The sequence below is a fragment of the Aedes aegypti genome, unplaced genomic scaffold (assembly GCF_002204515.2).
Source record: "Aedes aegypti strain LVP_AGWG unplaced genomic scaffold, AaegL5.0 Primary Assembly AGWG_AaegL5_hic_scaff_1972_PBJ_arrow, whole genome shotgun sequence".
NCBI classification, from domain to species: domain Eukaryota; kingdom Metazoa; phylum Arthropoda; class Insecta; order Diptera; family Culicidae; genus Aedes; species Aedes aegypti.
This window is the reverse complement of record NW_018735458.1, coordinates 12483-26645: the sequence shown is the minus strand read 5'-3', so window position 1 is coordinate 26645 and position 14163 is coordinate 12483. Positions and strand designations below refer to the sequence as shown.

The 14163-nt window shown below is 36.4% G+C and overlaps 1 protein-coding gene across 1 annotated transcript; it reads left to right on the top strand.

The window, feature by feature from the left end:
- The first annotated feature begins 3748 nt into the window (after positions 1–3748).
- Positions 3749–13578, top strand: LOC110680893 (zinc transporter ZIP1-like). The gene is made up of 2 exons (XM_021856683.1): positions 3749–4221; positions 13000–13578. Exon 2 carries the CDS (start codon positions 13028–13030, stop codon positions 13364–13366), a length of 339 nt encoding a protein of 112 aa, XP_021712375.1. The 5' UTR covers positions 3749–4221; positions 13000–13027; the 3' UTR covers positions 13367–13578.
- Positions 13579–14163: the final 585 nt, after the last annotated feature.

Below are 14163 nucleotides of genomic sequence, written 5' to 3'. Positions count from 1 at the left end.
TTCGACCTTTACGTCTTTTTGGCACTGAGATTAATGTGACTGATCAAGTAAAGTATGTTGGAGTCATTCTAGATTCCAAACTTTCATGGACACCTCACATTGATTTCAGAGTCAAAAAAGCTTGCATGGCCTTCGGTCAATGCCGGCGAACCTTTGGTAAAACTTGGGGCCTCAAACCCAAATATATCAAATGGATTTACACAACAGTTGTTCGGCCAATATTGGCATATGGATGTCTTGTGTGGTGGCAAAAGGGCGAAGTGAGAACAATCCAATCAAAATTGGGCCATCTCCAAAGGATGTGCTTGATGGCGATGTCTGGTGCGTTCTCTACAACTCCCACAGCAGCGCTCGAGGCCCTTTTCGACGTTGCGCCACTACACATATATCTTAAACAAGAAGCACTTTCTTGCTCTTACCGTTTATGGGTACTGGATCTACTGGAGAAAAATCCAGTGAATCTACACACACTTCGTTGTTTCCACTTTTGGTGAATTGGGACAAAATTGTCCTTGCTCCAAGTGATCTCACAATTGCTTGTAACTTTCCTTACAGGACATTTACCACACAATTCCCTTCACGGGAAGAGTGGACGTCTGGCTATTTGGAAAGAAGTATATCAAGCAATATAGTATGTTACACTGATGGCTCCCTTCTTGAAGGTAGAGCTGGTGCAGGAGTATATTCTCGTGAGCTAAGGCTGAATCAGTTTTACTCACTTGGTAGAAACTGCACCGTTTTTCAGGCGGAAATATTTGCTCTTATGTGTGGAGTGCAATCAGCACTCCAACAGCGCGTAATGGGTAAAGTCATATACTTCTGTTCAGATAGTCAGGCTGCTATAAAAGCTCTCGCTTCGGCCAACTCAAGGTCGAAGCTTGTTATCGCATGTCGAACTCAAATTGAGGAACTGAATTCAGTCAACTCTGTAAACCTTGTATGGGTACCTGGCCATTCTTCCATCGCTGGAAATGAATTGGCTGATGAGCTAGCTCGCGATGGAGCATCGCATGACTTCATTGGCCCTGAGCCGGCTATTCCAATTTCGAAGTGCTGGGTGAAGCTTCAGATAAACTCTTGGGCGGCAACTCAGCACAAGCAATATTGGAATAGTTTGGAGTCGTGTCGTCAAACAAAATTGTATATTACTGAGCCATCTCCAAAGGTGGCGAAGTATTTAACAAATCTGTCAAAGCAGAATTGCAGTCTCTTGGTCAGAGCGTTGACAGGCCACTGCCGACTCAACTATCACATGGCAAATATTCAGCGTGCTGACTCATTTGTGTGTGATAGTTGTGACTCCGATTATGGAACTTCGTATCACCTGATATGTAACTGTCCAGTTTTTGCGCAAATGCGATTCCAATTACTTGGTAAACACTTATTAAGTGAAACTGAATTCAGAAGCCTGAATCTTCAGGACATTCTGTTATTCTTAACCCGCTGTGGTAATGAGCTATAGGCTCTCTTTACGCTCATGCGTTTTGCAGTGCCCTTTTTAGGGCGCTGTTCGAACCCATTGTGGTATGGAGCTACATGCTCTCATTTCGCTTATGCGATCTTCCCTCTTCAAGGGACCCCACTCCTATTTCCTCCCATCTTTCCCTTCCCTTTCCTCTCCCATCGGGTAGATGATGAAATAGGCTCAAATATGGCGATGGCACAAATCTCCCAACTGGTGGGGAACGTGCCTTTGGAGCCGGCCTTCTGATACCTGAATACCTGTTTGAAACTAACCAGTTTGTTACAGTGATTCAACATCAGTCTAAAAAAAAGGTGAATAACTACAATTTAAGCAGAATAATAAGTATTGTGTTTCAATTGCACTCCATTGAATTAATTCGCCCGGCGTAAGATCGAGTTCATTGTTGTGATGAAAACCGTTCCAATTCAGATGTCACACTCATCCGATTACCAAACAATCGTTGTCACATCAACTTCCCAAGTCTGTAGCTTTGAATCAACCTGTTGACTGCACAAAGCACTGCACAGCGTCCCCTTAATGCAATATCTGTATCTTTAAACAAACTTCATTTTATCTTTAATCAAATACATCTAAGAGTTAATCCATACTCTAAGATGTGTAGTAACGACATCTGGTTCCACGTAACGATAACCACCAATGCACTTGTTTTCGTGAGGCTTTCTCTTGGGAATCCCCAGCAACACAAATAATCCGAAAGCTTATTCACGCGACTCTCGAACCAAAAATTATCTGTATGCATTATCCGAACCACATCGCGACAGTGATCGTGTCTCCCATCGATCGCTGCTCGCTGTTAGCGGTCCATTCTCTCAAACGTTCTCGCTGCGATCAGGTATTCATCTCGTAGTCAAAGCGCTGCTGTAGAGTGGCCATGAATGGGTAGTTCGGTTTTTAATTCCGCGCGTCCAGATGCCTAATGTACAAATAATCGGTTCGTCTCTTTTGACACCCCGTTCATCGGATGCCACACGACAAGCGGCTCGCGGCTTGTTGGTCGTGGTGACAACGCTCAGGGTATACGATATTTCAAACGATTCTATAGAATCAAAATGATAGATTTGAGTATCTTGTACCTTTTTATTCCGCCCTAATTGCTTACCTTTGACACTTGTAGCCTCTTCAAATCCTGTTGCTCGTATCCACACAGAAGGCTACAAGTGGTAGTCGAAATACACGTATCTGTCAAAGGTTACAATTATGGCAAAATTAAAAGGTATGAGACGCTCAAATCTAAATTTTAATTCTCTATTGAGATTCTGCTTAAGGGGTTTGAATACATTAAAAAAAAAAATCAAACTATTCTGTATGTAAACAATAACACTGGGTTTTGAAAGATTTCCGATGGGTTTAATGATTGAATCAAATGGGCTGTTTTGCAAACTGTTTTGCTAGCTGGCATACGAGGGGTCCACTAATTTGAGTAAATCGAAACGACTCTCCTCTAATTTCAGCATATTCTAACGATTGGAGTGAAATTTGAGTTTTAACGATGTGCGGCGGATTGGTTTCAGCGAGAATTTCTCAGTGTTTAACCATAAGCTCTCAAATGGTACATAACATTGAATTTTTTTTTTTTTTCCCAATATGTATCCGATTTCTGTGTTTGTTTCGAAATCATATATTTAAATTCATTAGCCAAATGGACGGCATAAAATTGAGTATGATAAGTCAATGATTTTTTTTTATTTTAGTACAAATTCTATAAGGGGCATAAGGATTTAATAATTCTTTGGTTATTGGGTCACCAAGTGGCTCGGTAGCTTAGTAAGTAAAGCGCTCGTCTAGCATACAAGAGTCCTGGGTTCGAATCCCAGCCGAGCACGTGGATTTTTTTTTCATAATTTTACCCATAATTTGTCCATCTTTACCACGCGTAATGAGCTAATTAATTTAATAACCATGCGGATTGGATTACCGAACAGCTCAATATAAGCGTCATTTAATTCTAATACGCTTTCAAATAATGTTTCTTTGTATGCAGCTTTGCATGGAGTTTTGAATTGATATTTTTCGCAAAATAAAATCGATGTACCGTTTTGTTTCGAAAAATCCCGCGCATTTTTATATTTTGTGTCGACTTTCATGATACATTTCCATTTTTAGTTCTGTTTCTTCGTATCGACCTGAAAAAAATGCATACCGCATACCCTTAAGCGACTCTCGTTGCGGTTCGTTCTATCTGCGCTGCTCGGGGCACTGACGGCGACAACGACGACTAAGTTGGACGCCCAGTCTGCGGCTATTATTGCGCGTGATAAAATGGACAGCGCAGCCACTGAACCACAGACACATAACCGGAATCACCCACATCATCATCAGTCTGTGCGGTGGAGATCACGAGAATGGCTGCTAACAGTAGCGAGGTGACAGTTCTGGCGAGTGATTCGACTGGCGGCGATGAGGGAACCAAACTGTTGGCGATTTTTGTGCTCGGATTGGGCAGTGTGGTGTGCGGATTGATTCCCGTGTTCTGGACCAAGCAGCAGAGCAGACCCACCATGATAACGGTGCTGCTATGCTTCGGAGCGGGAGTTTTGCTGGCCACCGCCCTGGTTCATATGTTGCCCGAGGTGCGGCTGCTGTTGCCACGATATGCCGAAGTGATATTCTGTGCCGGTTATTTCTGATCTATGCCGTGGAGGAGTTCGTGCATCTGTGCCCTAGTGGGGCGCCCGAGTTCGATGTGGACTAGGCAGTTGCTGCGGCGGGGAATCCGTTTCGTTGATTAGCAGAAGGTAATCTGGGGGTCACCGGTCGATAGTAATTAACACGGTGCGACGATATTGCATATTGTATGATGATCGATCTCTTGACTGTTAAGCTTCATATTATAAACTCACAACAAAATTGTATCAGCTTTCAATTCTAGGCCCACACAGAAAAGTCCAAAGATTTGGAAAACTGATCATCATTAAAAGTGCTTCAACGAGTTATTCTGAATCATCTGCTTCAGTTGTCGTTCACAATGTGACAATCAGTTTGAATCCGTTAAGATTAAAATAAAACAAATCCCCTGCTCATGCTTCAAGAACACAAAATAAAACTCTTAGAAATGTTTTTAAAACAGCCTTTCGTGCTAAAGTTGATCAACTGATTGATTTCCAGCGTATTGTTTCGCCCCTCGATTATTCAGAAAAAAAAACAAATCTAATTTGGTGAAAGTTAAGATTATCCAATTAGAATTAGTTTGAATTTCTTTAACAGAATACATGTCGCGTGTTATAAATTAGTGCAAATCATGTATAGTAGTGGAGCAGCATTTATTATTCAATAGATAATTCGTGTTTTCTTTCAATTCATACATTCCAATATATTCCTCCGCTAATACGTCCAAAATAACTGGACTCATCAAGCTGCAATGTATGCATACATACGGTGTATATAAAGCTAGACTTACTGAATAACCACAATTAAAGTTAACATAAAGTGAGAAAAGCTTGGGAAGCATGGCTAGGGTGAACCACTTGTCCAGCACATGTCCAAAGTGTTATTAACGAATGGAAAAGTCCGGCCTTGTTTATTTCTAGAAGAGCCTATTGGAAAAGAGCAACTTATTCTTTATTGGACAGTTTTATTCTCTTTGTCTTATACGATATTTGGTCGGCGTTAAGTCAGAGGGACCTAGTCAGGGTGTCTACTACCTGGAAAAACCTGGAAAACCTGGAATTATCAGGGAATTTTATTCAACCTGGAAAAACCTGGAATTCTCAGGAATTTCGGCTCCACTCAGGGAAATTATTTTGAAACAGTAATAAATGATATAAATTTTTGTTTTGTGACAAAAAATGTCCTCAATTTAAAAATTTTCGGCTGCGCCGCTATAAAAACGCTAGTTGACATGTTCAGTCTCTTCAACGATTTTTAATTAATCAGCGTAAAACATATTTAGACAAGGACACTTAGATTAGCAAATTGGTAAAGGCAAGTACAGCTCCAATTAGGTGTCGTTCATAAGCAGTTGATAAGTTGAAAAAAATCAAAAATTTTTACAAATGTTTTTTTGTCTGTTATACCAAAAATAATAAACTTTGAAGGGAAAGATCAAAAATTACAATAGACACGAAAAATATTACATTTCTCAAGCAAGCAAATTTTCTTTTAGAGTCTAGATTACTGTGCAAGTCTCTATTTTTGGTTATGGTCTCTAAAGTCTATTTTAATAAAAATTATCTCTAAAATCCCTTTTTAATCTGCTTGCAGTGAATTCTGATGCAAAATTATATTATAACTATTAGGCTTTTAGACGACTAATCCACAAGTTCTTGGATCTCGCGAGGAATGCTTCAGTCATTCTAGTAATTTTCCAGTGATTTCTTCTTGAATACTTTCAGAACTGTCTCCCCAGATACTACCAGCGATTTCAATGGATGCTTAGAGGCATTTCTTCAGAATTTGGTCCAAAAATTCTAGAGCACTCTAACGCTTCCTCAAAGTTTATTCCAGAGTTTTTGGAAAAAAATGTTCCGACATTTTCCTACAAAATCCTAAAATAATTCCTAAGCCGTTTTTTTCATTTATTCCAGGCATTTTCATAGGGATTTTTTCAAATATTCATCCACTATTACTCTCAGGAATTGCTCCAAAAATCCTTCAGGCATTATTCGATGATATCTCTTATAAACTTCTCGAAGAATTCCTCGATAAATTTGACATAGGATTAAGTTGCTCCAGAAACTTATCTTGTGATGTCTCCAGCATATCATCAAAATATTGTTGCTGCAGATCAAACACTTCTCTAATAATTTTTCAAATAAAATATTCATGGATTATTCAAAACTTTAGTCAAAATTCAGGGATTCGGTCCGAATTGCTTCAAAACGTCTTGTAGGACATTATTTGAAGATTCTAATTTATGTTTTAAATGTTTTAGGATGAATTTTATCAATAAATTAGGAGGTCTTCCAGACACGCTCGTAGGAATTCTTCAAGGAGTACTTAGAACTCACATAAGCTTCATCTGAGGTTACTCTAGGAAATTCATCGCAGATTTTTTTAATTTTTTCTCCACAACATCTAAAAAAAATTCTTTATGTTTCACTGAATGAAAAAATATTTAAAGACTTTTTAAGGAAATGTTTAAAAAAAAAAGGAATTTTGCATTCTTGAAGATGCTCTAAACGGGAATGCTGGAGGAAGTTCTAGGAAAATCAATGGAATATTCTTTTGGATGGATGATTCCTTATGTGATTATCCTTGGAATAAATCCAGATTGAGTTATCGAAGATATATAAAACAAGATTCATGGAACAATTACTAAGAAAGTTCGTGACAAATCTCAAAACAAAACTCATGAAGAGATCTGCGGAGTAATATGTGAAAGAAATCTATACTAAATCGAGCTGTTATACTTGTCGTAATGTCATAAGAAATTCCAAACAGGGCCTTAGGTCTATACAGCTTTTATTTGTAACAGAGTCATACTACTAACCCTGATTTCCACAAAGAAAAAAAAATACCGAAACGCTCTCCAGAAATCCTGAATCCCATTTTAAGGGAAATAATATTTTTTCCTTTAAATCGAATAGACTATTTTTTTTATGACCGATGATTTAAGGCACTTTCAGATCATTTGTAAACATTCTTGATTTTCGTGGCAGTTAAGGTGGAAATTAATCAAAGCCAAACTTCAAATTTTCAAGGGCACGAATCTGGAGAACCAAACACACGTTTCAGCTGAAAACTTAATCGATTGGTCACTACCAGCTAGTGACCAATCGATTATGTTTTCAGCTTAAACGGATGTTGGTTCTCCAGATTCGTGCTCTTGAAAATTTGAGGTTTGGCTTCGATTCATCTTCACCTTAAATAAAAATCGCCTTTTTCCTGTATATACTAAAAACAAAACCGATAATTGTTTTTTTTTTTTGAAGCGAAAAATACTTTGAAATTTATTTTTCAATAAATTTATTTTCAAGGATACTTTTCATTTAAAAAAAAGTTTTTTGCCATCTAAAATTGACTATTTGGGTATTTTGAGGGATTTGCTCATCCTGGAATTATTTTTTAAAACCTGGAAATCTCAGGGAATTTCATTTCTGTAAATGAGTAGACACCCTGCTAGTACAAAACGTGCGAATATTGGACTTGTCTTTCATAAGATGCGGAATTATCTTACCTTAATTTCACTTTGATCAGATTTGATGAATACTGTTTACTTTGGGTAATCAATAAAAACCGATAAAAGTATGCAGTCAGAGTGCACCAAGAGTTTATTACCGTAACAGCGAAAATGATCATCGCGCTGAGGAATGCGAGGATATGAAAAATATTTCAAGAGATTTATCAGATTTTTCGACATCGAATACCGTTTTGATTCATATTACGGACAGCTTCTTACTCCGGACACTACTTTGTATGGGAAACATTTCACATAAAATGTTTCAATCTTCGCATTTTAAAAGTTCACCTTTTCAAAGCTCATTCTAATCAAATTTTTTTTAGATATCTACGAAAATTTATAAAACTCAACTGCCTTAGAAGCCTTTTTAGTGGTTTGTCAATTCTAAATAATGATTTGACTTGTCTTCTCATGATTTTCATGAGCTGTCCGGAATTTGAATCAAAGTGTCCGGAATATGAGGCAAAAGTAAGGGAGCGTCCGTAATAAGAATCATGAGAAGTCTACACATTCAATTTAAATTAATTAGTTCAGTTTATTTAAAATTATACATGTATCAGAAACAAAATCTTCACCCACCATTCGAAAGTTAAGTGTTTTGAAGGCTTGATAGCGCCGAGGAATCATACAAATTGATTTATTTTATATGCTTTCTTATGGGTTATACTGCATTGAGGCCTTAGGTGTCCGTAATATGAATCAAAACGGTAATTCTTCTACTCATCCATCCATAGCAATTCATAAATTTTACTTTATTTGATGCATTTGATTTTGATTTTTAATCATTTGTCATATTTGGATGGGTGGTCAAAAATTGCAACAGTTTCTGTGCAGACAGAACGGACCAAGTGTTGAAAAGCAATAAACTGATTGATTATTGCATTTTGTTTCAATTTCAGAGTCCGATAGAAGTATATTATTACGGACCAGTAAATTTTGATGGTACTCAAGATTTTCACTTGGTCCACTCTGACTGAACACATATTTGATTTTTTCTGGTCTTCAATGCCCGACGCAGCAAAACCTTAATTTTCAAATTATCATAAGTTCAATGATTTCGGGATTGACGATATGGATTATTGAAGAATTTACGATACTGATATCGAAGTAGCTTGATAGTCTGTTTATCTTTGAGATATGCAACCAGTTTGACCATGCCATCGTCAAATGATTGTTATTTTCCTATAAATTGTTTAGTCAGGGTGAACCAACTCAATGAAAGGTGGACTTTAGTTCAGTCAGAGTGGACCAAGTAAACATATTCCATAAAAAGGTATGCATTATGATTTTTAATGATTATCATTTCTCATTATATTTTTTGAAAGTAACACAAAGATGTGTAGAAATATTGAACCAAAATTTTAACGTGTTAAAAAATTACAAAGCGTTAGACTTAAGCCCATTTTTCTCAAAATATGAAACATGTCACATGGTCCACTCTGACCTAACGTCGACTATTTGACGGCCAAATTATTTAAATTTCATCAGTGAGATGCATTTAATATGATACACATTGAAAACATACTTGTTTTTAATTATGAATCGTGGTTTACGGCTAACCAGCCGAGTGGATGTTTAACAACTACCGAAAAGCTAAACATTACATATAATTTGCAATTGGATTAGATTGACACATTGATGTGAAGATTTGCGAAAAAGTCACACGTCACCTCAGTGATAATCGAACTCACGACTCCCCGATCTCTAGGTAGGGCGCGTTACCCCTACGCCATGAGAGGACTCATGAACGCAGAAGTTAGCCTGAATTCGATTTCAGCTCAATAATCACGTGGTCCTTTTTCGCAAAGTGCACCTCTTTCGGAAGAATTAGATGTCCATCCAAACACAACGATTTTTATATATATCCAATGTCTAGCCCGAGAGCGCATTATTTCTTAGGTAATGAAATAGCACACAACCCTAGTCAGCAACTGTACTGGCCCATTGGAAGCCCACACAATAGAAACCTCAGCCAGTATTACTAAAATTATTACTACATGCGCTTACATACAGAAAGTATGCTCATATTTTTTCAGAAATGTGATTGTAAAACAAACTGATTTTCATCGTGAGATGAATTAGCAACAATCATAAATATCTCGTACACATTTCAATAACAGCCTACTTTCCCTTAATCATTTTTGGAAAAACATGTTGATTGCAGGAATTAAAATCATATTAACTGGTAAACTCATTCGGATTACGAAATCTGAACATCAAGTGCCAAGCTCGTTTAATACAATTTGTATAATGTACACAAGGCCTGTCATCATTCAAGGAATTTCAAGTCCACACCCGCATCTTGACTGGTACAGGTATGTTCCGTTTTTATCAACACGATCGACGATTTTCTGTTGACAAAAACGGAATAATTTTCTTAGACAAAATATTTGACAAATTTGAAATGAAAATTGCAGTTTTGTCATGATAATACACATTTCCACCATATAAATGCACAGTATTGATGTTTAGGAGCTGTGAGAATCCTTAAGATTGTTCATTCTTATAGGTTCGTATTGAAAGTTGATTGCAGACTCCTATCAATCAATGTGATTTTGTAATAAATCATTAATAGTTTTAGTTTTCCTAGTTAAAATTTCAATAAATGCAATGTAGAATATTGTAACGATAATCACACAAATGTCCTTTGCATCACAAGGTACGCAATATTTGTTCTTAAAAACACTTCCGCAGATATCAACTGAGAGCTTTTTGCCAAGGTATTTTTTTTTTGCATTTTTTGGTCACATCCGATTGATGATTAAATGTGGAGGTATATAGTGAAAGTATTGCAAATTGAAATGAATCTTACGGTTTCCTGTGCTTTGAATTGCCAAATTTAACGTAAAATAATTGTGTTGATCTTTCTTCTAAAGTTATTACTACCAAACTTCGACAAGGATGCACTAATCGTCAATCTAGAACAGCACCAACATCGCTTTTAGCCTTACGTTAGATCACAAATAGGCTGGCAATAAACTAACCTTAAGTTCTAGTTTTTTTGTTGAGTAAAATGATATTAAATACTAGTGGTCCCGTCAAGCGTTGTTTTGCCATCACTTGACCACTGCAATAGTGAAATTAAGATGTAAGTATATCAGGCCGTTCTTAAGCCCATTTCATGACGCACAAACACCATTCCATTTTTATGTATATTGAAGATCATCGAAACACAAAAGTGAACAAACTCTAGAACAAGCATCACCAAAAAGAACTTTTTGGTAAAAAACTTTTATGTAAAGTTTTTGAATAAGCATATGGCTGTTGGTATAAGACTCCTAATTAACTTTTAGTCCTTCATGTGGGGAAGAGGTTCATAGTCTGCTCGAAGATCAAGATTCCTGCAAATTTTGGATGGCAACAAAATCTTCTACAGACTACTTAGTTTTGCTGGACCTTTTCTCCTACCCCTTGGAACAGAAATATAATCAATTGCTGTTTGCTATAATTTGTGCAATGCTATCGAGTTTGAGAGATAGAAGATAATGTCTAAAATATGACAGGTCGACAGTCTATAAAGAATAAATTAAAACTCGATCATGTTCTTGTCGCTGAACAAACATTCTTGAGTTCATTTCCAATTGCATCCCTTATCAAAAGAACTGAACATGTATGGGATCGTCCATTAATCATGTAAGCGTTATGGGGGGATTTGAGATATTTTTAGTGCCATAACAAATATTTTTTATTTCCATACAAAAAGTCATACATAGGGGGAAGGGGTATATATGGTTTATCAAATTATATGGAAAATTCTTTTATGTCATGTTATATAAGAAAAAGGAGAGGTCTATGTAACTTTCTTAAGTACGCATACAACTAATCACAAATTCCAGTTGTAGCACTATGGCCGATCAGGTGGCCAATAATCAAAAATGACTTGTTCTGATAGGTTTTTCTTGAACATCATTCCATAGTAAACACTTCTATTGAGATATTCCTGGAATATCAGGGCAAGAAACTATATTTTAATTTTTACATACACAATTTAGCTGCTCCAATTCCACTTTTTTAATTTAGGGCTTTTTTGATTTTTTCCAATATTTTTAACGATTTTCTAATAAAAACTGCAAAAAAATAAATACAGAGAATAACTGAATATCGCTAAATGTTTTAATATCATCATTTCTATGTATGTTCTAATATTTATAATGGTTTGCACAACGTTTATCGCATAAATGGATAATATGCATCATAAGTAACAAAACTTATTATTTCGTATAGGCCCTATTCAAAGTTAGTGTTGAAAATTTGTATTTTAAAATAAAACATCAAATTTGTATCACAAAACTCATAAATACGACATGAGATGAAAAAATAATTTTGGCCGCCAGTCTGTATGGAACCGCCCATAGTGTGTTGCTAGGACGTGGCCGCGAGCACTCTCGATTGTTGAAGGATGGGCCAATCTTATCCAACAGATCTTGCTAAGTTTGAAAACTCCAATTGAATAATTGCATAAGAAGGAGTCAAACTTTATTGAATCGTATATGATTTGACATCTACCATGTATCATAGATGCTCCATATTAACAAAATGTCGAAAATTCAACTCTGAGTCTATTAAAAAGCATTTGAATTGCTTCAAAATAAGTAATTTAGTTTAAAATTCGATACATTTCGAAAACTAAAAAAAAAAAAATTTGTGTGTTGATAAAAACGGAATAATTTGTTGACGAAATCGGAACGTGACAAAATCGGAGCGTGACAAAATCGAACGTGATAAAAACGGAACTTACCTGTATTGAAAAAGGAACCACTGCTACGAATTTTAGCAGATTTTTAATAATATTATATTAATAATAATATAATTATATTAATATTCATAATAATTATATTATAATGAAGATTCATCAAACCGGTGTTGTGTTTTTTGGATAATTTTCAAGTCTCAAAAAATTCAAATTTGGCATAACTGGCATATAGCTCTCAGTAGGTCATTTTCGTTTAACAACAACGAAATTGAATTTTGAAAATTTAAGAATTTTTTCGATCAATTATCCCGAACATGTTGGGATTTCAACGTAGGTGTGAAGATGATCTGAGTCTCCTAAATGGTCTTTAGTTCAATCAGATTGGACCATATAACACATAACTAGTCACATTTTCCATGATTTCCATATCCATTGCATTGTTTGAAAATTAAGTCAAAGATATCAAAAAATATTCTCTACAAAATTATTCAAAGATTTATACATTACAAAATGTAATTTGAAATTTTATTTTTTTTCTTGAAATATGAAAAATGTGACTTGGTCCACTCTGACGTAAAGTAGAGCCATTTAGAGTTAAATAATGTTTCAAATGAAGTAGTGTTAAAGCATATATGATATAGTGAAAATGGTGCCCAGTGTATTGAGCCCAATTCTAATTCAATCGTTTTCTCTCACTTCCAGCAATTCGATTAGCGTAACTCACACGGAAATGGAAAACTCCACGGCTCCCTCCTCCGAAGAGAACCCAGACTCCCATGGTTCAACCGGGACCTTTAGCCTGCTGCTGGCTCTCTGTGTCCACTCACTGCTCGAAGGCCTAGCCATCGGCGTTCAGAACTCCTCTGCCAAAGTACTTCTACTGTTGGGAGCCGTCAGTGCACACAAATTTGTGGTCGCCTTCTGTTTGGGAGTGGAGGTGAGTTCACACCAACTGCAGCAGGGAGGCCGTCGCCAATCCAGCATAGTGCAGATTGTGATATTTTCGCTGGGCTCGGTCTGCGGTATTGCCATCGGAATGGCCCTGGACGGACTGGACGAAAACCTTTAACCGCGTGGTGATACCGGTACTGCAGGCGATTGCTGGAGGCACGCTGCTCTATGTGACGGTCAGCGAGGTGCTACCACGGGAACGGGGCAAGCGAAAACCGGGAGCGGTGGTTGGAGCTTGGCAGTTGCTTGCGGTGATCGCCGGATTCATTGTGATGACTTTCTTGAGCATGGCTATAACGGAACAATAAATTTTGTTATTTGATATAAAAATTGTTAGGAAGAAAGTGTTTGATTTTTTTATCCGTCTGTAATTTTATTCTTTATCTTATGAATGCTTTTTCACTTTTCGGATTTCTCTGCCAACACAAGAATTAAAAATTCAAAATTCCAATTCCAAAATCCAAAATTCCAAAATTCCAAATTCCAAATTCCAAATTCCAAATTCCAAATTCCAAATTCCAAATTCCAAATTCCAAATTCCAAATTCCAAATTCCAAATTCCAAATTCCAAATTCCAAATCCAAAACCCAAAATCCAAAATCCAAAATCCAAAATCCAAAATCCAAAATCCAAAATCCAAAATCCCAAATTTAAAATAAAATAAGTTGAAATAGCTTCAAAAGGCTTAAAAATGCTTAAAATGGCTTTAAACGGCTTAAAATGAAAAAAAAATACCTAAAATGGCTTAAAAAGGCCTAAAAAGGCTTAAAACGGCTTGTCTAAAATGGCTTAAAATATCTTAAAATAGCTTCAAATGGTTCAAAATGGCTTAAAAAGGCTTAAAAAACGCTTATAACGGCTCAAATTGTCTTAATTTTAAGAAAAATGAAGAGAATTTAGAATGGCTTGAAATGG

What these genes read in the sequence shown, in the direction of transcription:
- LOC110680893 (XM_021856683.1), top strand. Translation starts at nt 13,028, where the DNA reads ATGGAAAACTCCACGGCTCCCTCCTCCGAAGAGAACCCAGACTCCCAT.